This window comes from Herpailurus yagouaroundi, unplaced genomic scaffold (assembly GCF_014898765.1).
Source record: "Herpailurus yagouaroundi ecotype Mexico unplaced genomic scaffold, PumYag 222, whole genome shotgun sequence".
NCBI lineage: Eukaryota > Metazoa > Chordata > Mammalia > Carnivora > Felidae > Herpailurus > Herpailurus yagouaroundi.
In genome coordinates, this window is record NW_024412453.1 from 19,797,217 (window position 1) to 19,821,157 (window position 23,941).

The 23,941-nt window shown below is 60.6% G+C and overlaps 3 protein-coding genes across 13 annotated transcripts in view; 2 read left to right on the plus strand and 1 right to left on the minus strand.

Annotated features, from left to right (window-relative positions):
* The window catches only part of NPRL3 (NPR3 like, GATOR1 complex subunit), a 46,777-nt gene extending 44,767 nt beyond the window's left edge, over positions 1–2,010 (plus strand). For 4 of the 5 annotated variants that reach the window (XM_040459604.1, XM_040459605.1, XM_040459606.1 and 1 more), the window contains 2 exons: positions 106–298; positions 1,065–2,010. In XM_040459604.1, coding sequence (XP_040315538.1) covers positions 106–298; positions 1,065–1,230 — 359 coding nt within the window. In that variant the 3' untranslated portion in view covers positions 1,231–2,010. The remainder of the gene's footprint in view (positions 1–105; positions 299–1,064) is intronic. The other variant, XR_005785783.1, reaches the window with a different exon arrangement.
* On the minus strand, positions 1,957–15,430 carry MPG (N-methylpurine DNA glycosylase). 3 transcript variants are annotated; one of them, XM_040459610.1, is made up of 4 exons: positions 15,243–15,430; positions 6,396–6,629; positions 5,344–5,548; positions 1,957–2,387 (listed from the first exon to the last, which is right to left on the minus strand). In XM_040459610.1, exons 2-4 carry the CDS (start codon positions 6,615–6,617, stop codon positions 1,993–1,995), a joined length of 822 nt encoding a protein of 273 aa, XP_040315544.1. In that variant the 5' UTR covers positions 6,618–6,629; positions 15,243–15,430; the 3' UTR covers positions 1,957–1,992. The 3 variants fall into 3 exon arrangements, with proteins under 3 accessions (XP_040315544.1, XP_040315543.1, XP_040315545.1); XM_040459609.1 differs by lacking the exon at positions 15,243–15,430 and adding an exon at positions 9,405–9,626; XM_040459611.1 differs by lacking the exon at positions 15,243–15,430 and adding an exon at positions 6,726–6,931.
* RHBDF1 (rhomboid 5 homolog 1) overlaps positions 14,888–23,941 on the plus strand; it is a 14,484-nt gene continuing 5,430 nt past the window's right edge. The window contains exons 1-5 of one of the 5 annotated variants that reach the window (XM_040459600.1): positions 14,890–15,022; positions 22,070–22,210; positions 22,280–22,410; positions 22,684–22,788; positions 23,362–23,575. In XM_040459600.1, the coding sequence (XP_040315534.1) occupies positions 22,094–22,210; positions 22,280–22,410; positions 22,684–22,788; positions 23,362–23,575 (567 nt within the window). In that variant the 5' untranslated portion in view covers positions 14,890–15,022; positions 22,070–22,093. Of the gene's footprint in view, positions 15,023–22,069; positions 22,411–22,683; positions 22,789–23,361; positions 23,576–23,941 lie in introns of all 5 variants that reach the window. The other 4 variants (XM_040459603.1, XM_040459599.1, XM_040459602.1 and 1 more) reach the window with 4 other exon arrangements.

Sequence of the window (23,941 nt, forward strand, 5' to 3'; positions counted from 1 at the left end):
GGGGCCCTGACCAGAGGGCGTGGCAGTGGATTCCCGGTGGGCACAGGTGGCCAACAGGGGCATGTGTGGGGGGTTGGCTGCTTCCTGACCTATGGCCACCCACAGCCAGCAGTGACGACATGACCCTCACGAGCCCCAGCATGGACAACTCCAGTGCAGAGCTTCTCCCCAGTGGGGACTCCCCGCTGAACAAGAGGATGACGGAGAACCTGCTGGCCAGCCTTTCGGAGCACGAGCGGGCGGCCATCCTCAGCGTGCCTGCAGCCCAGAACCCCGAGGACCTCCGCATGTTTGCTAGGTGGGGGCGCGGTGACCAGTGGGGCTGGCTCAGTTCTAGGGTCAGAACAGAAAGTGGATGGGGACGTAACCAACACAATCCCAACTGAAATCCATCGATGACAAATGGCAGTTGCTGGTTGAGGTGGCGTCTCAGGCACTGTGGTGTCCCCACCTGGGGTGCCTCTGTCGTTGGGGTCCCTCCAGGACTTCCTGGGTGTCTCTTGTCACCTCTCTGGAAGCAGCAGCACGTTCTCCTCCTCACGGGGGTTGGCAGGGATTTTCCCCACGTGGGAAAGCTCTTGGCCCAGGCAGTGGGGGGAAGGGGTTCCAGGCCTCCCTACATCATTGGTGACACACTTTGTCAGACCCGGCTTTGACTTGGGATGGGTGGGGGGCTCTGCAGGTGTATGGTTTTCTGGGTGAGGTGAGGAAACCCCCAGTCACGAACCGCATGCCAGGCAGCTCTTTGCAGCAGCCACGTCCAGGCCTCCTACGCCAGCCCTGCCACAGATGGCCCCCTAGAGCACTGATCCTCTTTGGGTCCGTAGCCATATGGGACTTCCCCACCCACGTCAGGATGCCGAGGGCGGGAATGGCCCTCAGGCTCGCGTGGCTCCAGGGTTTGAATAGCCGTGTGTCCTCACGGACCCACTTGAGGGGACCTTTCCTGCCTCTGCTGGGGATGGAGGTGTGGGTGGCTGCCTCCCCGAGACCCTGAGATCCCCACCAGCGGCTGTGAGGCCAAAGGCCACCTGGGCTCATGCTGTCCTTCCCCCACCCCCCAGGCTCCTGCACTACTTCCGGGGCCGCCACCACCTGGAGGAGATCATGTACAATGAGAACACGCGGCGCTCCCAGCTGCTCATGCTCTTTGACAAGTTCCGCAGTGTGCTGGTGGTGACCACCCACGAGGACCCAGTCATCGCGGTGTTCCAGGCACTGCTCCCTTGAGACCAGACCGAAGACGAGGAGGCGGAGAGAGGGTGCTGCCCGCGGCGGGGCTGCTGGGCTCTCCCCAGCCCTGGGCTTCCCACCCCTACACCGGGCGGAGCCCTCTGGTGCCTGAAGCCGGACTACAGTCCAGCGGCAGCCTTGGGCCTGCTGTACTCCAGGTTCTCGGTCTCGTCTGGTCCTGGAGGCAGCCTCAGTATCTGAGCCGAGGTGAGGCTTCCAGCTGGAGGCAGTGTGCAGGACTCGTGCCTCAGAGGGAGGCCTGCTGCGTTCGTCCCACACGCAAATTCGGGCTGTGCGTTTCTGTCGGACCCTCCTCCCAACCCCGTCCTCGTCCCCCGACCCCCTCCACTGCTGCCTTCCCTTGGTCACCCTGGGGGATACACGGAAACACGTCTGCCCCCACCCCCTCTGCCCTTCCGGGGGTCAGGAACACCCGAGTAGCCCTGCCCTCACCACAGCCCTTGTGTTAACCGCCAGCAGGCTCGTGACCAAGCTGTCACTCCCTCTCTGACACCTGATGATACGCAAGGGCCCGGGCCGATCCTCATCCTCAAGGGGAGTCTGCGCTGGTACACGCTCCCCTCCCTCATGCAGGCCTGAGGGATGATGCGTTCAGCCTCCTGCCCACACACGGCCCCCAGTGTCCCGTCCTGGAGGAAGGAGGACTGTAAGCTTATGCTGGCTACCGAGAGGAGCTCTGGCAGAGATAGAAGCAGTACCCTCTTCCAGACATAAAGCATTTATTGGGTCTTTGAACAATTAAAAAGCCTTGTCCGAGCAGGCCTGTGAGTTCTGTTCGGCCGCTCGGTCTACCACACTGACCCAGGGGCTGCCCTGGACGTAGAAGCGCAGGGGCTTCTGGGCCCACTCTCCTGCTTGGCCAATGCCCACTCGGGCTGCTGCCACCACAGCCGGCTCCCTGGAGCCCGGGGGGCTGCGCTCCAGCCACACAGCCTCGTCCTTGGCCAGGTCCCGCTGGTCGAAGCTCTTGTCGATGGCCATGGCCTGGCACAGCTTGGAGGGGCCGCTGCACAGCTCACGGTCTCTGAGGGCTCGGCCCGCGGCACCCTTGCGGAGGGTGCTGCGAAGCTGCCGCATGGTCTCCAGGCCCCCCAGGGGCTCCAGCGCTCGCAGCAGGACGCATGCCCCATCCCCTGCGGGACAGACAGACAGCCTAGAAAGCCAGGTCTCCCCAGGCCGGTTGCCCTCCTTACCCCAGGGTGCGTGCAGCGCTATGGGTGTGACGCAGCTGCCTTCCTGGGCGCCCCTGCACTCGGTGTCCAGATTCGGCTACCTCCACCTCCTGCACACACGACCTGTGTCACCAGGTGGGGGCTTCCCCCATGCAGCCTGAATGCCTGAGCACCAGCTAGGGAGAACCGATCTCAAAAAAACCCTGGAGGGTGCTGGTAGTCCGCCTCCTCTCTGGCTTCCTCTGGCTAGGTGATTGGCAGCAATTGTGAGGCTGGCAAAGGAAACCGCAGAGAGCCAGGTGTCTGTGAGCATGGCCAACCCACCAGGAAGCAGGAAGCCTCAGACCTGGCAGATTCTGACCAGGTCCCAGGGCGCCCCATTCACCTCACCTACTTGGAATCCGTTGGGCAAGCTGAAAGGTTGGCTCAGAGCAGCCACCAGTGTGCTCGTGATGTTGGGGGAGCCCCACCCAGCGACCCAGGAGACCATGTGGGAAGAGATGCCAACATAGCCCCTCACCTCCTTCCAGCCCTGGCTCTTCGTGTAGCAGTCCAAGCTACTTGAAGATTTATTGTTATTTTATTTTTTTTTTCAACGTTTCTTTATATTTGGGACAGAGAGAGACAGAGCATGAACGGGGGAGGGGCAGAGAGAGAGGGAGACACAGGATCGGAAACAGGCTCCAGGCTCCGAGCCGTCAGCCCAGAGCCTGACGCGGGGCTCGAACTCCCGGACTGCGAGATCGTGACCTGGCTGAAGTCGGACGCTTAACCGACTGCGCCACCCAGGCGCCCCTATTGTTATTTTTTTAATTTTTAAGTAATCTCTATATCCAACGTGGGACTCAAAACTCACAACCCTGAGAGCAAGAGTCAAATGCTCCAGCCAGCAAGGTGCTCAGGCGAAGCTACTTTAGAGACCGGAGACCGCAAATGGATACCCTGGGCCCAGGGGCTCACTAGGGAAGATGCATCTCCCCAAATTCCTTCAGTCCTGCATGGCTGGGGACAGTGACGACCCTGGCCAGAGGAGCCCTGACCCTCCAGCAAGGCTGTTCTACCGACTTGGCCCACCCCCACCACCAGGGGGTCTGAAGAGGCTCAGGTGGCCAGGCCAGTTTCCACTCTTGGACCTTGGCCACAAGGTTCTTCCCATCGGCACCTGGGAGCCCTGAGTGGTTACAGCAGCCATGCTCTCCCTTGTAGCCAGCACCTGGCAAGTGTTGGGGGTTTTGTGACCAGATGTCCCTTAACCAACCGATTTTTTAAAGTATCTCAAAATATAGTCGGGAGCAAGCGAAACCTCAAGTTCCTGAGCCTCTGTTTTTCCTGGGCCCTTCTTAGCCCACCATCCTCAGGGTGCCCCGTGGGTGCCACACATGTCCCTCAGTGTCTCAATGAGCCCCTGCACATGCGGTGAAGGAGGAGCCTATCCCTCTGTCCCCACACCCCTTTCCTGGAATGCATCTGAGTCCCACGTCCTGATGAAAGCATGACCTCTTCCCACCAAGTCTACCCGTCCTCACCCGCTAGTCCTCTGTCTATACCACCTGCCTTCCTGGTCATTTCTGTGGCACCTCCACACTGATGGCAGGCAGGCAATGACCATGTCCTTGGCCTCCCCTCTTCCTCCCTCTAGCTGGATGACCCTTGGCCCTGTCTGCACCCATGTGCTTTCCTGCCCCCCCCCCCCGACCTGGATGTTTCCGGGGCATCTTGGTCATGTGTCCAGAAAGTAATGTGCTACCTCCCGTGTCTGCCCTGTCCGCTGTACCCACCCTCCCCCTGCCCCCCGATCCTAGAAATTCCAGGCTTCTCCCCTTCTTTGTTGACCATAGCCCCAGGCATCACCAGACTCATTCTCTCTCCTTGTCCGAGTTCAGTCCCACTTCACAAGAGGGGGTTGGTTCTATTGCCAAAGAAAAGCCAGACAACCAAGATAAGTTTTCCAGGGTGGTAAGAGGACCGACCCCCTGGGGTGGTCCCCACCATCCTCTGATCTCCAGGCACTCAGCTTCGCTCAACACCTGCTTTGTGCCGGGCATGGGACCAATCTTGGGGCCCATGTGGCTCTGACACTGGACAGGCCCAGCTGTCCACTCTGCGCAATCACAACTTCCAGGCCACTGGAATCGTGTAACACACAGCATACCAGACCCCACGCCTCTCTGTGGTCTCCTCAAGCATTTGCTTTCTTGGGATGGTCAGGGAGGAAGCTCAACACACATACAGATGTTGAGACTGGCTAGTCAGGGTGGGCCAGGCAGACCCTGCTCCTGGTCAGTGGTGCCTCTGGCAGGACGACGCCGTGGGTTCTTCCTTCAGAGCACAGGCCTTCCAGAAAGCAGCCACCTGCTCAGGAAGAACAGAAGCCGCCCCAGAGCAGGTCCCACAGGGTGAATGGGTTCTCCTGGGTGCTCTAGACCAGCATCTCTGGGCACTACTGATGTTTGCGGCCAGGTGATTCTGTGTGACGGGGGCCAACGTGTGCCTGTGAGCTATCCAGCATCATGCCTGGCCTCACCCACTAGACGCCAGTAGCACGTTGAGAACGACCGGTTCAGACCCTGTAACTGACCTCTAGCAAGGCTCTGGCCTGAGCCCAACTCAACCCAAATTGATCTCACCCTTGTTTGCCCACAACCGGCCCCCCACAGGTCTACTGTGGGCCACAGGGGACGCCACCTTTGAGCTCTGTGACCATGGGCGGCCTTGTGGAACCTGTCTGCTCTGTGTTCAGGTCAACCCATGACCTCTATCCCGTGGGGGCCTCTGCACCTATAACCATCCTGTCAGTGTAGCCAGGATTCCTAAAACTGCAACCTAGTTTAGCACTGACACCTCCTTGCTCAGGTACCTGCCCCAGCCTGGTGTTCCCATGGGTCTCCCAGCTGCCAGCTAAGGGGACTCTGCTCACCTCGGCTGGAGACGTTCATGCAGAAGTACATGCCATAGATGATGTACACGTACAGGGTTCCTGGCTTCATGAACATGCCACGGTTGCGGGGGGTCTGCCGGCCACCCCTCGAATGAGCAGCTGCATCCTCGGGCCCCAAGTATGCCTCCGTCTCCACAATGCGGCCGCGGAGCTCTGTGCCATCATCAAGTCGCCGAACCAAGACCTGTGGGCAGTCAGTCTGCTTAGAGCAGCAAGAAGCAGAGACTCAACTGTGATAGCTCACAGCCTGGGCCTCATCGCCCCGGTTCAGGATGCACCAGGGCACCCAGGTCCAGCCGGGTCCCCTGCTGTCCCCTCTGTCCTGCTCAACCCCCCGGACCACAGGCCCTGCTCACTAAGTGTCCTGGCCACAGCTAGCAGCAATCTCAAGCTCCGGCCCGGGCTGGGTTGGAAAGTCGGCACCACTGCAACCACACACTTCCAAGTCTTCTTGGTAAGGCCTCCATCTCTCTGCCTCCTCCTCCCCAAGTCCCCCTTGGACTGAAATGCTTAGCCTAGTGCAGGGCAGCGTGGGGGGCACAGGGCCCCCATGCTCTTCCCACACAGCTGGACCCCCAGAGCCTGTGTAGCCCCCTCCACCTGGACTAACCCACAAAGGACCACCCTACTTAGCTCCCACCCACCTAGCTCTGATAGGCATTTCTGAGCAGCAAGACAGGTGCCTGTAGCACCCCTGGCCTGGACCACAGCCCTGGGTGTAGTCAGCTCCATAAGGAGGGGGTCAGTGTAGGCGTTATGCCAGGAAGATGAGCTGTTTGTGGTTGGCTCAGACAGTACCCTGGGCCAGGGGTGGCACCCAGAGGGGACAGGGGCGCCGGCTGAGGACAGGGCAGGGGGCAGTTTCCAGGGGCTATCACTGGAGGGGCGGGGCTTTCAGGTCAACAGAGCACCTAGCAGAGGAGCTCAGGCTGCAGTGGAACCAGGGAGGGCCTGTGAAGTGCTGAATGTGCCAGGGAACTGAGTTCTCAGCCTGAAGACTTTCCACCTATTCCTTGGCCACATTATATTACCTGTCCCAGAAATGCCCGAGCCAGAGGGACTGCGGGCTGGTCGAAAAACTCAGATCCCAGTTGTGCAGAGTGGCTTTTGGGGCTTGAAAAATAGATGCTGCGCTGGGGTCCCAGGGTTGCAGGTGGCCCCAAGCAGGGCTCCATGGTGGAAGGCATCTGGGCTCCGTCTGTCAGGCTCTGATGCCGTCGTGCCTCCAACAGTCGCTGCTTTTTTTGCCCCATTCTTCGGGAAAGCTGTGATGAAAACAGACAAAATAAATATTCTGAATAGGTTCTGTGGTGAAGTCAGGCTGGTGGAGTTCAAGGACCATATCTGACTGCCTGCTTCACCTGCAAAATGGAGGCAGGCAGCCACCTGGTGGGTTGTTGCGAGGTGCAAGCAGAATGCTGTACTCAGCCCCATGCTGGGCCCCAGGAAGCCTTGGGAAATGACAGGCGGTCGGTGGCAGGGTCAGGGTAGCCATTCTAATCCACACACCCTCCGCATGCTGCCGATGCACAGCCTGGTGACAAAGGGCTGCAGGGCCGGGGGAGGGGAGAGTGGGCATCTGAGCCTAGGACAGGAGGGCTGGTACCCTTATTCCCACTCATCATGTGGACCCCAAACTTTTTTTTATTAATTTTTATTTATTTTGGAGAAAAGGAGGGAGGGCGAACGGAGGCAGAACAGAGAGAGAGGAAGACACGGAATCCGAAGCAGGCTCCAGGCTCCAAGCTGTCAAGCACAGAGCCTGACACGGGCTCCATCGCGAGGACCGTGAGATCATGACCTGGGCTGAAGTCAGACGCCTAACCGACTGAGCCACCCAGGCGCCCCCCCCTCCAAACGAACTTTTGATCTTATTTCTTGAACCCAGCCCTTTGCACTGACCCTAACCAGGAGTTTAAAAGCACAGCCATGACCTTGATGGGGCCTGGCCAAGGAATGGGTTTTGTGTTGCTGTGTCATCCACACTCCCCTCCCACCCTGTTGACACGTTGGCAGGGCTCCCGCTGTACCATCCCCTCCTCAGAATGGCTCAGAAGGCCACACACAGGTGGATGCGCACCTGCTGACTGTCCTCTCTGCTCCACCCCAAGGGCTCAGGCATGACCCCTGGTGAGTCCCCAACTATCCCCTCTCATGACCCGGGATATCATAATGATAAGGAGCAAGCGGGGCAAAGGTGAGGTCTCTCAAGGGACGAGACCCAGCCTCCCACCTGCTGCCACACAGCCTGAGAAACCCGACCACACATGCTCAGCTGTTCTGAGACCAGCTGCTCTCCAGCAAGTGGGATAAGATGAAGGGAGCAGGTGAGCACGGGGGCCTGGGAAACACCCCGCTCAAGGGCTGGACTTCAGCAGTACCCACATCTCCTGGGCATGTGACAGACCCATTATTTTTAACATAAGTGCTGACGCTCCACGGCAAAAGGAGACCGCCAGTCTACTGAGAGTGGACGCTGACGTGACCGTCTTTGCAGCCCAGCCCATCTGCCAATACCCGCCATGGGCTCAGGCGCTGGGCCGCTGCCACTTGGGAGTTTGGCCCCCTGCCTGCCTCATGGCACTTGGGTCATTCTGGGTCAGCACTGGTCCACCCTGGGTGGGGAGGGACTCATAAAGCTGCACAGGGACAGAGGCTGAGAGAGAGGCCTCGGTTTCCCCATCAGAGACCTAGAACCGGAACCTGCCTCACAGGCCTCTGTGGTGATGGACTGGCCCAGCGCTAAGTAGCGGGGTGCCCCTGCTGTTGCACCCAAGAGTGAGCACTGCCTCAAACTTTGTACGTGGGCACCTCACATGCTTCCCCGGCACCGGTTAGAAATGACGGTTCCCTGAACAAGGGGCCCCAGAAAATCACCTAAAGTGGCTGTGCTTCTGTTTCCTCATCTGTAGAAAAGTAACCAATATCTGCCACACAAAGTTACGAGGATAAAATGAGAGAAGTCAGGTATGCAGTCGGCTGGCATACAGCAAGCACTCAAAGAATGTTAGGAAGAAACGCCCTCGGGCGCCTGGGTGGCTCAGGTCAGGATCTCACGGTTCCAAGAGATCGAGACCCCGCCCCCGCAGGCTCAGAGCTGACACCCTGGAGCCTGCTTGCATGCCTCCCTCTCCTCCTCTCCGCCCCTCCCCGCCTCGCTCTCACTCTCTCTCTCTCAAAATAAATACATCTAGGGGCGCCTGGGTGGCTCAGTTGGTTGGGCGTCCGACTTCAGCTCAGGTCACGATCTCACGGTCCGTGAGTTTGAGCCCCGCGTCGGGCTCTGGGCTGATGGCTCAGAGCCTCGAGCCTGCTTCCGATTCTGTGTCTCCCTCTCTCTCTGCCCCTCCCCCATTCATGCTCTGTCTCTCTCTGTCTCAAAAATAAATAAATGTTAAAAAATAAATAAATAAATACATCTACTTTAAAAGATTAAAAAGAAACACCCTCCACCTGGGATGTCTCCAGGCAAAACCTGGGGACAAGGGTCTCTTGTCAGAGTAGGTCCGCCCGGCGGAGGGCAGGAAACAGCCTGGCCTGGATGTGGGTGCCCACCAGCCCTCCATCACAACGTGGGCAAACACGAGGTTAGTAAGTATAGAGAGACCATTTATCCGGCTGTGACGGGCACTGAAGCGAGGAGCGTGAGAAAGTGGCCCCCTGGGCCAAGCCAGGGTCATTTCTGTAGCAGGCCGGCCCCTGGGGAGGGAATGTCTGAGCTGGGTCTGAGTGCACATTTAACCAAGAAACCGGTGTCGGGGTCTCCAACCAGACTTCACTGGCGACCTCGGCCGGGCCTCAGCTTTTCTACTGGCAGATGCGGCAGCCAAGCCAGGGCCAACACACCGGTGGGCGCCTGTCTGGAAAGTGAGGCCCGCGTTACTGGTTTCCCCCGGGTTCTCGCTCAGCGGTCCGCCGGCTGAACGACTCCGGGGGGCGGGGGAGGGGGGGGAATGATCGCCCCGGAGACCGTTGCTCGGCCGTAGCGCGAGGCAGCCGCGCGCGGAGCGAGAAGCGCGCTCACGTGGGCGCACACTCACCTGGCCCGCCCCGCGCGCGGGCATCCCGCGGCTGGGGCCGGGGTTCCGGGCGTGGGGACCCCCAGCGCGTGGAGCCCACCCGCCCCGCCGAGGCGACCCCGGAAGTGCCGCCGGCGCCTGCGCGCGGGAGGACGGAAGCCCGGCGCAGTGGCGGCGAGCGCGGCGCGGATCCGCCCGCGGAGGAGGAGCCAGGGGGCCTCCGCCCATCCTGGACATAGGCCCGGGGCGGCTGGGACTCTCGTGGCGTGAGACCCGGGAGAAGGCGTCTGGGATTGGGGCGAGCACCCCAGCAGCCTGGTGCCTCTCCCAGTGAGCGGCCTCCCGCCCCCGTGTGCACCGTGGTCCGTGCACGGCCGCCAGCCAGTAGCCAGACTCCCAAGAGGACTGGTCCGTCCTGTGTCTTCCTGGCCCTCGAGGGGCCCCGGTTGGGGGGTGGGGTGATGCGGAGTGCGCCTTAGGGAGGTGGTGGCTGAGTCCCGGTCCTCGGAATGCGCTTCCTGGACGGGGGAGGGGTGTTACTTGCTCCACACCTCCGGGGGGGGGGGGGCATTTGTGGGGAGAGGACATGGGGAGTGGGCCAGGAAGACCGTCCAGGAAGCGGACGCCAGGCGTATCCGGAAGCCCCTGCGGGGGTCATCATCGCTAGCGGGTCTGAGAATACTGTCTGCAGTGTAGCCTCCAACCCTTCTGCCGCCCAAAGATGCCCAGAGGAGCCTGCCCACGCCCTGGAACGGGCTTGCTGGATCACGGCCAGTCTCCTCTAGAGGCTGAGGCCGGGACTAGGACTTTGGGGACCCGGGAACACCCGGCTTGCGCTTGCAGCCTGCAGCCGGGAAGGGCGGCGGCTGGGGGGCCGTATGGGGAACGTGCGGCCCTCCACCTCTGATGTTGCTCACCCTGCCTGTAACCTTTCAAGTCGGATTGGAGTCCAGAAGAGGAGGGGAGGGGAATGTGGGGAGGGCAGTGCCTGATCCAGAGGAAGGAAGGGCCATGAGTGGGAAGTGTTCAAGCACAGGGGCTGTTGGCTGGGGACAACCATGGCGGGGAGGGGCACACTGCCGGCTCCTGTGGCTCAGTGGACCAGGAGGGTACGGGCTTCAACACCCAGCAGAATACCACCCCCCCCCCCCCCCACACACACACACTCTGTAGCTCTAGGGTCTCTTCCCCTGCAGGTCCCCTTTGCTGTGGCTGGCACAGTCCCACCCTCCTGTACCACCCACTCTGGAAAAACCCTTGAGGAGCACCGTCTACGCTTTGATTTCTGTGACCCTGGCCCTGGAAGGGGGTACCTGTGGGGCCTCAGCGACTGGGCATAGGATGATGTCAGGTGGGAAGTGCCCGGATGGGCCATGTGCATGTGAAAAGGCTTCAGATGAGCACAGGGTCAGTCCAGCTGGGAGGACTCTGGTCTCCAGCTAGGCCCCTCCTCTGAACAGCCCAGGAGCTGAACTTCAGCCTGGGCCCTGGGCCAGCAGTACTGCTGGCCCCCTCCCCTCAGGGCTCCCATCAGGACTTCCTGGGGAGGGAAGGGCTGCAGCCTTCCAGCTGCCTGCTGGAAGCCACCCAGCTGTTTGTGGCACTATGTGCCGCTTCCTTCCGGGGGTGGGCAGTGTGTCATAAATCCATGCTTGTAAGGCAGGCTTAGATGTGACTCCCACCCGTTTCTTTCCTCCTTACCCCCTGCAGCCATTCTGCCCAAACAATAACTCCCCCTTCCTGCCCTCCTTTGTGTCCAGTCCCCCTTCTCTCCTCCCTTTCCAACCTCCCTCTCTCCAGGAGGGAAAGTGAGGCCTCAGCTGGGCCCCCTCCTCCCCTCCCGGAGAGGGCCGGGGCAGGGTGGATGCCATTTGTATTAATTTTTATTCTCGTTTTACAAATGGCTCATGGTCCTTATAGAAATCGGGGAGGAGCCTGCTTGTTCCCGAAGGGGTGTTTTATCCCCACCTTGAGGATGAGGAGAGAGAGGCTCCAGCGTAGCCCTGGCCCCCAGGAGGAGGAGGCAGGACCGGTGCCAGCAGTGTACTTCTCCAGATGTTTCAGCCTGAGTGCAGGGGCTTGCGAAACCTCTCCAGGGTGGGCCCTCCACCGGCCCGCCCCCATTTCCTGGTTAGTGGTCTGAGGCCCCACCGCAGGCTGGAAGTGGTGGGCTGAGCATTCCCACTGTGGCCTGCTGGGCAGGCTGGCTGGGGGTCAGAGAAGGTGGTCCCGGTGGGAGGAGGGTCCTAGGGCCTTATCTGTCCTCAGCGTGCCTTGCTGCTGGGCCGGTAGACGTGCTGGAGGCTGTCAGTGCGGTGCGAGATGGAGTTGAGGACACCCTCCATGCTTTGAAAGGAGTCGGTGCTGGGGCTGGGCCAGCCCACGGAGGGGCCATGACTAAAGCCCTGAAGGGACAGCACAGAGGCCACAGTTGCAGCAGCAGCACTCTTGCAGAGCACCCAGCACACTAGCTCAGTGTCCTTTTCTCTGATGGAGGGATGCTGACGCTGGTGAAGGGAGAGTTGGGTCAGGGCCCAGTGGACTCCGCGGCAGATAGCAGAGGGCCAGCCCTCTGGCAGCTTCTTGGAGGTTCTGGCATCCCAAGTGGCCTCCAAGGCGCTCTGAATCTGACGGGTTCTGGGCAGGGCAGGGGGATCAGAGCCCCCTTGGGAAGAGAAGGCAGCCCAAGGAGACGTATGGGGGCTGCATCCTCCTTTTCTGGGGCTGTGCCGCCAGTGCTGCTGAGCCTTGGCCCGAGGCACTTTACGGGACCCCTTGCCATGCACTGAGACACAGGGACAGGCAGCTGCCTTGGAAATAGCTAGTGACTTCAGGCCCCCGGCTGGCCTGGCCCACTTCCTTCTCCTCCCCAAATAGCCAGGGGCTGGTGCCAGGCCCATCCAGGCTCCCCAAAGCCCAGGAACTGGCCTGCTGAGTTGAGGATTCCAGGGTAGCTGATGGGGACTCCTGCTGTTGGTCAGGATCTTACCCCCTCAGGTCCTAGAGGGAGGTCCACAGCCATGGGGGTGGTCCAGACATCCATCCACACCTAGTCACCTGTCCACACTTGCAGTTGATTTCCATTTCTCTAGGGCTCGGACGAAGAGGAAAGAGAAGGACTGGCAGCCGGCTTTCCCCGTAGGGGCTCCTTCCCCAGAGCACAGGGCAGTGGGACAGACATGAAGCAGAACATACAGACGTGAATACATGTGTCCCTGTGGACTAGGTCCAGGCCTGAGCACTCATGTGTCCAGGCCTCTGCTCGCACCACCCTTTGATTCCAAGGTCCTTGTTCAGGATGCCGAGCTGGGTTGAGAACGTGGGGGGGGGTCCTGGATTTGCCTGCCAGGGTATACTGAGACATGCCTTGGGATCAACACCTGTGAGGGGCAAGGGTTTGCAACAGAGACTGCTGGGGCTCCCACTGAAGCCCAGTGCCGAGAGGGCCCTCCGGACATAGCTTAAATGAACACGGGGGAGGCCATTTACCTGTCACTGAACACATAGACCACCCTGTCCGGGGAAAGAGTATGATTTTTGGCAAGGCGGCTCTTGTCCACTGAAGGTGACTCCTTGGAGGGGGATTTCAGCTGTGGGCCGGCCATGGCCGGTGCTCCTGGCAGCTGGGAATGAGTGTCTGGGTCACGGAGCGGGTCATGGAGCGGCACCCTGAAGCATCCGCTGCAGGAGGGGGACCTGCCAACACCGGATGCCCAGCCGTGGCATGCTTTGGACGTGAGCCCGGGCCCCGGCCTCCAGAACTGACACCACTGCTGGCCCTGCCAGCCCAGTCTGGGCATCCAGGTGGGCGGGGCCTGCTTACCCCTGGCAGGGGTCGAGAATGCCTGGTATGGAGAGGCTGAGAGCCTGGCATGAGAGGCGTGGCACGTGTAGGCTGCAGGAGCCACGAGCATCAGCACCAGGCAGCCTCCCTCCTGCCTGGTGTCCCCAGTGCACCTGTAGTCACCCCCCACCCCGCACCCCATGGAGGAGTCGTCCTGTAGCCCTTCCAGAGCTTTCACTGTCTCCCTCTACCTAGGAATTGTGTTGACGTGCCTGTGTTCGTAGAGGTCCCAGTATGTGCCGGCACCACTTTGTTCCCTGGTACAGGTGAGGCCATGATCAAGGGGTTCTGTCCCTTGCCCAGTTTCCAGAGCCCGTACATTGGTTGCCGCCTCAAGCTGTCAACTCTCTTTTCTGTGTGGTCAGGAACCAAGTCTGCGGCCAGGCCCAGCACGGTTGGCCACTGGTGGCAGCAGCTCTGTTTGGGGCAGGCCAGTGCCACCTGGTCCCAGACCAGCAGAGGGCCTGAGGACATATTTGTAGGACACTGCGAGGCTTGATGTGCTGGGCCAGATGTGCCCCAAGGTGTCCTGGCATCTGGTGAAATGGTCCTTAGGAGACCTGTGGTCCCAGTTCTCTGAGGCGATAAGAGAGACCACCCCAAGGAAGCCTAGGCTCGTCCACCACTCACAGGACCCGGTCAGCCCTCTCTATGCCCTGCTGTTGGAACTCCCCTCCCCCATGTCCAGGTCTTTCTCGACCCCACATACTCCTGGGATGTCGAGAGAGAGGGACTCTGGGAAATTCCCATCAGCCTCAAGCAGATGGGTCATTTTGTATCCGACTCAGACAATGCAGGGATGAGCCTATCAGGGGCAGTGGGCAGGCTCTGAAAGAGGCAAGAGCAAGGAGTGGATGCCACAGTGTCGCCTCTGCTCTGAATGTTTCTGGGGTCGTGGACCCAGCCTGGCCTGGGAGTGCCTGCTGGAGAGCACAGGGTCCAGGGAGGGGGCAACTGCTCTAATCCTCTGCTGTGAGGGTGTGCATCAGCGTGTAAACACACAGATGGGAGTGTACAATTGTGGTTGTGTGCATGTGTATAATATGTGCAAGTTGATATGGTGTGTACAGTTTTGTGTGTGTGTGTAGGGGTGTGTGTGTGAGTCTGTAAACAGGTGTGTATGAATATGTGAGTCGGGGAGAGTGGTTAGAGCGCGTGGGTGTGTACGTGCTTGAATGCACGAGCGGGAACGTGGGTAAGTGTGAGTGCTCACATGGGTCTGGGTGAACGTAGAGGGATTTAGTGTGGGCCTTTGGAGGAGGTTGGTGGTTCGCTTTACAGGAGACCCAGGGACACTGTCCCACACCGCCCCTTCCCCCCTTTCTCAAGCACAGGTCCAGGAGGAATAAGGTTAGGATTCACTCTAGAGTCTGGGAGAGGCTGAGGAACACAGGACTGCCCTTGACGCTGAGGCTCTGTCCGGTTGGGCCCCTAGGCCCTCCCTCCCCGGCCGAGGCGTCCAAACCCACCCCCGCCCCCCCCCCCCCCCCCCCCCAGCCACAGGTGTCCGAGCGGCCGGACACGGAGAGAGCGGAGCCCAGGGGCCTTCCCGGAGGAGGTGACTCGAGCCGGGCGGGCCGCGCGCATTCCTGAGCCCTTAGTCAGCGCGGCCGCCCCCTCCGGCCGGGCCCGCCCCCGGCGCGCACGCCCCTCGCTCCATGGCATTCCCGGGCGGGCGGGCCGGACAGGCGCGCGGGCGGGGACTCGGCGCGGGCGCCCTCCCGGCCGGCGGTGGCAGCCCCTCCCCGGAGCCCTCAGGACCCCCCGAGGACCCTCGGTGCCAGCGGCGGCTGCGGTGAGTGAGCGCGCCGGGAGCGGGGCGCAGGGCTCCGCGGGCCGGGCGGGTTCCGGGGCTCGCGTCCGCCGCCCCCGGGGCCCGTCCTCAGCCAGCCGTGGCCGGAGCCGCCGGGAGCGACCGGAGTCGGGCTGGCTGAGGGCTCCAGGTCTGGGTCCCGGGTCCGGCGAGTACCCGCCCCGGTCGGCCGGACTTCCCTTCCCGGAGTTTCCCGACTCACCCGCGGAGGCGGCCCAGCCCGGGATTCCTAACCCGGCGCGGCGCAAAAATAGCCCATGGCCGGATTAGCACGTCCCAGCGGCCTGATCGGGCCGGACAGCGCGGCTCCAGCCCCCGCCCAACAGCTGAGGGTCCTGGGGAGGGCTCGGAGTCTGGGGGTGTCCCCAGGCTCCTCCAAGCTGTAACCCTCCCCCCCTGACGTTTTCCTTCCCGGCCGCCACCGGTGGGTGGTGCTCCAAGTCGAAACTCCAGCTCCGAGGGTGGGACTCCTCGGGAATCATCCCTGTCGCAGCCGTCGTCACTGTGGATGGGAATCATACCACCAATAATAGCAGTAGCTGGGGAGGTGGGGGCGGGGGACTGACCCTACTTCCCGCTTCACAACCTTTGTCTCCCTAATCTGTAAATACTGGAGCTGCGGGGCCCTGGGATCTACTCCCAAAGACACCCCCTATCTTGTGCTTAGTGACCAAGAGCGGCAGGGGGTGGGGTGGGGGAGTGGGGGCGTGCCTAGAGGCTGGCTTTCTATTGCAGGGAAGATGGCAGGACCCCAGGGGCTCAGGGGACTGGGGGAGGGCCTGGCTGTCTGTCCTGCTGGCGGCAAGTCTGTGGGGCTGGGTGGGGAATGGGCAGGGGATGCCACGGTCATGCCTGCCCAGGGCTCAGCTGGTTCCTGAGCAGAGTTCCTTCTGTGCAGCTTGGGTCCTGTGTCTCTGTGTCTGTTTGGGTGGGCGGGGGTCCTGGGTCTGAAGGCCCTAACCTTGTGTTGGGAGCCCCCCTCCCCAACCCTGGGACTTGCCAGCTGAGAAGATTCAAGGATGAAACCAGCTTTTCAGGTTTGGCCCAGCTAGAAGCTGGATTCTCCCCCATCCCCCCCCCAACCGGGAGCCAGTCCCAGGCCCCTAGAGAGTCCCCAGAGATTAGGAGGAAGGTGAGGAACCCGCCACCTGGCTGGGGTCCCAGAGGTCCCTAAGGCTACACCCCCCCTGTCACCAGGGGTCATTCTGGGCAAGCTGGGTCCTTTACCCTGAGAACGGGACAGAGGCTAGTAGGTGGGCACAACAGTTGATTGGCCCTAAATTGAAGGTACCAGGCCCCAGGCCCCTTTCCAACCCTTCCAAGCAGCCAACCAGCCTCCCGCTGTGCAGACGGCCCAAGTGAGGGCAGCAGAGCTGGAGCATTGCTGTGACCAACGTTCCTCATGCAGCATTAGTGGCCAAGTTGCTGCCCTTGGGAAGTCATATCCTTTGTTCAGAGGGGATCAGCCAGTTCTCCCCTGCCTTTTGGGGCCCTCCCTCAGGGTCTTCTCAGCTCCCAGCTACTGCTCAGGGCACACCCCTCTGCTCCTCTCTCTGGATGAGGTGCTCCCCTTGCCAGCCCCAGCTCCCCCACCTCGGTGTCTGTGACAGGATCCACTTTCTGCCCAAGGACCATATTCCTTGGCTCCTGCCTATTTTCTGGGTTGGACGTGTTTGAAGGTGAACCCCTTCTCCCTGAACGGAGATGCTCCGGCTCAGGATAGCGTGAAGTTGGGGGATGGGTTTGACAGCCCTCCACAGCCTGAGGGACCCACATGGTCTGTCCCTACCCCTGGGGGACTTTGGCCAGGGCCAGCTAGGCAGGCACACAGGTCTCTTGCACCCCAGCCCCTGGGCAGACATTGCCCAAGGCTTTGAACTCCCTTGGAGGCTCAGTGACCTCAGGTGGTGACCGGCCTCTCTGAGCCTCAGTTTTCTTATCTGTAAGATGAATACAGAGGACCCTTTCCTACGGGTTGTGATAGGTCAGCAGGCGTGCCAGGCTTCTGATGACAGGCCATTTCTGCTCTTCGAACAGCCTTTGGGACTTGGTTTCCCCTCCTGGGGCCTCTCTAGTACTATCCAGCAGTTGGCCTGTCCTGGGAGGAGGTCACTAAGCCCGAGAGTGTCAAGGCACCAGGGAGCGCCTGCGTCTCAGGGGGGAGCTTCTGGGGGCTCTGATCGGTGGCCAGGCGACTCATCTGCCCTAGAGCCAGGCAGGTTGGTAGGATGTGGGCCTTTCCCCTCTGCAGGTTGAGGGATGCTTTCACCTAAGTCTCAGCCAAAATCTGCTAGAGCTCAGTCTGTTCCCTTGCGCCCTTGCTGACTGACTGTGTGGCATGGACCTTCAACCTCTCTGAGCCTTGGGGCTCCCCAGCCCGGGGTGTATCCACCCTGTCAGCCCTTGTCAGAGCCAGTGGGGTCAGGGGCTTTGGCTTTGGTTGTCATATATGCCTGCTGAAACTTTGGGCAGTACTTCTCCTCAGGGCTGGTGCTCCCTGTGCACCATGCTCCCTGGTTAGGTCCCAGAGTGTGATTATTACTGGGGATTCCTGTGCCTTTGGGGGCCTCCTGTAGCAGGGAGCCTTCTGTTGTTCTGTTACAGGCCCTCCACATACATGTCTGGGGTGACATCTGCCCGGTGATGGGTGACAAGGGGAAGGAGGGATTGATGTATCCTCCTGGGGATGGGCAGAGAGCACTCTGCAGGCTATTAGCTGGGTCTCAGGCCTGCTCTGTTCCTCTCTGACCTTATTTCCTGCACAGAAAAGTGGTGAGATTTGGGAGGGTTGAGGAGGGGGGCGGGCCTGGCCCTTACCATTACTTAGCATTATGCCATTTATACAGGAGACAAAGAGGCACAGAGAGGCCAGGTGAATTCTGCTTTGCCACACAGTAGCCTGTTTGAAGGACTGGATTCTGGGATGGATGCCAGACAGCTGGTGATCCCTGTTCCCAAGGGATTTCTGGGGATGAGCATCAGATTAGGAGTCAAACAGAAGACCGAGGGTCAGAGATCAGGGCACTAGTGTGGAGGTTGGAGGATCTGGCCCTTCCTGGGATCATGCTCAGGTGAGCTGGGGACACGTCTGGGCAGGTGTCCTGGGGTGGGGCCCATTGCTCCAGCTGACCTTGGCAGTGGGCGGTCCCCTGGGCAGGGTGGGGCCAGGGCTTGGCGGGTCTTGTCCTGGGGCTGGGCCATTCCGGCTATCCACTAGGCCTCCAGCCGCCCCTGTTGGCATCGTCCTGCCATGTGGCTGAGCGGGCCTGAGTGGATTGGTGGCTGCTGCTCACACCTGAGGATCCAGCCTCACAATGGCTCTGGCCACTGCCCAGGCCAGGGCAGGCCAGAACTGCTCCCCAGTCTCCTCCTGCCTCTTGGTTACACCTTACCAAATTGGGCATCTCTGAAGGGTCCTATCCCCAGGTGCCCGGCCCCGCCCCCCCCGCCCCCGCCATGCCCCGCACTGCTGTTCTGGTGGTGCATGCTCTGTGGCCCTCCTACTCCACCCCCCGCCCCCCCCCCCCCACCTTCCTTTGGCTGTCCTCAGGGGGCTCCACAGAGCCAGCAGGCAGCTCCTCCTCCCAGACTCAATTGCAGGGTCTTTTTCAGCCTGGTGTTTGCGTTAGCTGCCGCTTCTCAAGCACCAACTGTGTGCCAGGCGCTGCTACAGCCCCTGATTTTCAGATGAAAAAATTGATGCTTGCAGAGGGTTGCAGGTGGTGAAGGTGAGAAGGGTCTGTCCAGTGTCTCAGGCCAGGCTCTCCCCCACGGGCCTCCCTCCGTTGGCTTCCTGGCCCCTCTTGTACCTGTGCACCGTGATGAGGGTCCCCACTCATCCCCAGAGCAGGAACCTGCTTCAGTAGGACCTGGCCCGGCTCCCTACCCAGCCCTCTGCCATGAGGCTGCAGCTACTCCCACCCCTCTCCCTGCACTTAGAGCAGCCCCAGTGGTAACTTAAAAAAAAAAAAAAAAGAAGAAGACTTTCCCTCCCTGTCTCTCTAAAATAGTTAAATAAACTTAAAAAAAAAAAGAAAAAAGCAGCCCTCGTGGTCCTGTGACCCTGTGGGGCCTTTGTGCCTCAGCCCCATCTCGGGCCCTCATCGCGGGCCCCGCACTTGTCCTGCGCTGCCTGGAGGTGTAGCACCTGATGTGCACCCCTGTTTCGTGTCCCCTTGCTGGGCTCGGCCGCCACCCTTAGCATGTGGTAGGCCGTTGCCAGCACTTTCTGCTCCACTTCTGGATGCCTGTTTGGGGGTCTCCTGGTGGGGCTGGGCCCCGGGTGGGCAGTCTTGATTGTTGCCAGAGTGACTCGGATAACTTGTGGCCCCATGCAGTCAGGCCCTCCCTGGGCTGCGGTCTCTTCCTGCACTGAGGGGGTCAGCAGAGCAGAGATGCTGTCGGGATTCCCCCCTGAGGGGCTGTCTGGGAACAAGAGCCCACTGTGTGCGTGGGGGAGGCCTGGACACAGAACCGCTGTGTCCTCTGCGGAGGCACTGTGCCCCTCCCCAGCCCAGACTGTTTGTCTTCTGGGCCTGCCTCTCCTCCACACCCTGGGGCCCACTATGGAGCGCTCCCCCGCCTTGTGAATCCCACCCACTGGAGGCCCAGTTGGGGAACTGTGCACAGAGGGGTGGGGCAGACCGGGAACCCACAGCACTGGGGGCAGGGTGGGGATCCTGGAACCCTGTGGGTTCCAGAGCCCCCTCCAGGTCCTGCCCCAAACACAGGAGCGGTTTGTGTGGAAGTGAGGGACACTGGGAGATCTGGGCGTACCGGCAGGGCCCTGGTACCTCCCTCATGAACTTAACGGCTGTTGCGTTCCTGGGGCTGACTGTCCGCCCAGGCTAGCAGCGGCCCGGGAATGCCAGGTTTCCTGTGTACCTTACCACCCTTTTCCCACTTCTTTGCTTGTGCTATCCCTGCCCTGACCCGGCCCTGTGGTCAGCTCCTCCTCCCAGACGCAGTTGAAGGGTCTTTTTCAGGAGCCCCTCCTCCCTCCAGATCATGAGGATGGGCCCTTGCCAGTCCATGCTCAGAAATGGCCAGTGTCGACTGAGCAGTGGCTCTGGAGCAGGCCTGTCTTGCCACTGCAGACCCGGTGGTAACAGGACAGCATACACGTGGGTGAACTCCTGAGCCGTGCCAGGGGAATCCAGGTCTGGGAGCACCTCTCAGGGGTGGGGCCAGCCTGACTAAGGCGGTGGGTCCTTGAACATGCGGGGATTGGGGCAGAATGCATGTGCAAGGCTGGGGCATGACTAGAGTGCTGAGATGGGAGGCCGCCGGGTGTGAGGAGAGGCCATGGGGGCAGTGGGAGCTGGGAGGGTCATGGATGTGTGTGGTGGTGTAAGCCAATCAGCTGGCAGAGGTTCCTCGTGCTCCTGAGTGGAGAACTGGCTCATATCACCTGGAGGTGCTGGCAAAGTATAGGGAGGCTCCTGGAGAGGCCTGTGGATTCCCAGCGGTTGGTCCAGGGCCACAAGGATCTGTGAGTGAGCAGTACCTGGGGCTACCCCTGTTTTGCAGAGGGGCAGGAGGGGCAGTGCTCAGCATCCCATGCCCTTCCTGGTCTGTGTAGGGGTGAGAACAACATCCTTCGACTTTCCCGGGTCAGTATACAGCTGGGAGTTGCTCTGAACAGAGTTCCTACCTTCCGTGTTCTGTGCGAGTCCAGTGGGAGCTGTGGGCAGCCTCCTGGGGCTGTCTGTAGTTACGCTCCCTGAATATGTGACCTTGGGCAAGTTCCCCAGGGCTCAGTCTTCCTATTTGTAAAGTACAGGCGGGGCTTTCTCTATATCTCCTTCAGGGGATTGCAAGGGAGGCTATTTCTAGAGGCGTTCGTGGGTGGATTCCCAAGCCCCAATTTCAGAGTCTGTTTGGGTCTGAAGCTCTTTGATGTAGCGGAGGGAGTTTGGAGTCTCCGCCCTCTCAGTATTGCTTGGCCACTCGCCTGCTATCCATGCCCCACAGTGTGCTTGGGGAACCCTTCCAAACTTGGATGTCCTGCTTCCAGACACCTTGTGGTCCTTCGGGGAGGGACACCCAGATCTGCCCTGAAATTGACCTTCTGTAAGGGGGGGAATAGAGTGCCCAAGAGGCCAATGGTCACATGGTCGTTGCCTCACTGTCACCTGGCCACGCAGCGGAGACCCTGATCAAGCCGTGGCCTCTGCTCTGGGTCCTCCCTACTCTGCTTGGGCCCTCGTGCTGTGGCAGGGTCTCATATGCTGAGGCAAGTCCTCGGCACTGCAGTGCATCTGTTTTTTGGGCGCATAGCGGCCCCTGGTGGTCACGGCAGCATCCGCATGCCAGTGGTTTTCAGTAGGTCCCCTGCTGGTGGGGGCATCCGTGGCCCGCTGCAAGCCATGTGGCCGTTCGTCTTTGAGATGGAGGGATCACGCACCCCTGTTGTGGATGCAGTGGGCCCTCTGTCTTTGTAGCAGATGGTAGGACGGTGAGGTATGGGTCAGGCAGACGTGAGACGTGCCCTGCGTACAGACTGGAGTGAGCCCCCAGCCTGGCTGTTCCCTGTGTGAGGAACAACCAACCACTGGCCTCGTTCACCTCATCACAACCTTCGTGTCTTTGGCAGATGTCACCTTACAGGGAGGCAGCAGTGCCCCGGCAACTGGAATGTGCTGTTTTGCCTATCGTACTTCCCATGTTTTAACACATCGTATCTGTAGGTTTATTGTTTGTCTGGACTCTAAGCTCCAGGAAGTCAGGGATTTTGTCCGTGTTTGTTTCCTTGTTTCTCCACCAATGTGTCCCTGAGCACCTAGGAGTGACTCATAGTAGATGCTCAAATATCTGTTACGAATTTATATCTTTCGACGTGAATGAATGTATATTGTCTGAGGACCTAGTTCATGCCTGCAACGTCTCTAGGGATGAATGAAGCAGGCACTCAGCAGATTAGTGCTGAGCATGGAGTAGGACTTCAGCATCAGGACCATCCCTGGGCCCAGCGATACTTCAGAGTTCTGTCAGCAGCACCGTTACTGAGTAACACATGACACCCCCCAGGCCTGCCTTGCCCCACCTGGAACCATGAGTGAGGCCCGCAGGGACAGCACGAGCAGCCTGCAGCGCAAGAAGCCACCCTGGTTGAAGCTGGACATACCAGCTGTAGCACCCCCAGTGACCGAGGAACCCAGCTTCTTACAGGTAGGCCCTGGCCAGGAGAGGCTGTGGGTATCCTCCATCCAGCCTCCTCACCGTGACCCCACTGTCCAGCCCCTGAGACGCCAGGCTTTCTTGCGGAGTGTGAGTATGCCGGCTGAGACAGCCCATATCCCCTCGCCCCACCATGAGGTCCGGCGGCCAGTTTTGCAGCGCCAGACGTCCATCACCCAGACCATCCGCAGGTACTGTATTGCCTCGGCTGCTCCGCTGGTGGGGGGCTGGGGGGCTGGGGGGACAGAGGCAATCATACAGGGTCCCCTCTGGGTACTAGGGCTGGGAACGGAGCAAGGGTCCTTCCTGTCTTGGCTTTCTCCTCGATCTTGTTCCCCACATCGCCCTGTCCTCCTCCCGCTCTGGGGACCAACTGCTCTCACCTACTGCCTTCTCTGCTCCCCTCCAGCACTTGCTCTCTCCTTCTCTGTCTCCCCCATCCCAATGCTCTGGCCCCTGAACAGCCGACAGGTGCGCTTTGGGCGTGTCCACACTCTGCCCCTCTTGGGTCCCCCTGGTGCCCGCAGGGCCCTCCCACAGCGCCGGTCTCTCTCTCGGTCCCTGCTCAGGTACCTGGGGCAGGGCATGAGTATGTTGACATTAGCTGGCGTGTGCATGGCTTGTGGCCTCTCGGGAGTTGCCAGTGCAGTTGGTGTTCCCTGGGGTTCCTAACAGCAGGTGCCGCTAGTGTTTTTCCTTGCATGTCTAAGAGCTAGGGGCAGCTTTCCTGGGCTTGCAGTGCCCACTGCCTGAGTTCTGTGGTGCCCAAGGTCAGGCTGCTGCCTGGGGCTGAGCTCTGTGGCTAAGGGTTGAGCTCTGAGTGCCATCTGTGGACTCGATGTCTCCCCCATGGACCACCCCCCCCCCTCCATGATGGGTTGAGGGTCTGTGTAAAATACTCACTTGGGCAAGGCCTACCGTCTGCGGTTCTAGTAGGAATTTGGAGTTGGCTAATTGTTTAGGGGGTGGCCAGGGCCGGAACCCACTCATCCCCTTAATTACACCAAGCCCGCCTGGACCCTGGACGCTAGAGTGATTGGAGGCTTGGGTTGGGGCATGCTGCACAAGAGGAGAGCCTCTGAGGCCCCTGCTGGGGTGGGCGGAAGATCTGGCGTCACCCTGCTGAGACCCTCCTATGGCAGGGGCACAGCTGACTGGTTCGGAGTGAGCAAGGACAGCGACAGCACCCAGAAATGGCAGCGCAAGAGCATCCGCCACTGCAGCCAGCGCTATGGAAAGCTGAAGCCGCAGGTCATCCGGGAGCTAGACCTGCCTAGCCAGGACAACGTGTCTCTGACCAGCACTGAGACGCCCCCGCCACTGTACGTGGGGCCATGCCAGCTGGGCATGCAGAAGGTATGCCCACCTTCTGCCTCGTACCAGCTTCTCACTCTGCTCCCTGGAATGGGACTGGGGACACAGCCAGCCTGAGCAGAGGAGGTTCCTCAGAGCCCATGGTGTGGGAGGGTGGTCAGATGGTTCCATAGAGGCACCCAAGATACTCTGGGAATGGGGGCCAGGGGCAAGGGACAAGGTCCTGGGATTGTACCATGGGCCAGTCTCTAGGTGGGAGAGTATCGCAGGGTGAACAGCAGTGTGAAGGCACTACAGGCGAGGATGGGGGCCTCTTTGGGCACCCACACAGCTGTCCAGGGACCCACTGGGGAGTGGGAAGACCAGCAGCTGTGTTCTCTACAGTGGAGTATAGGGTGGAAAAGGATG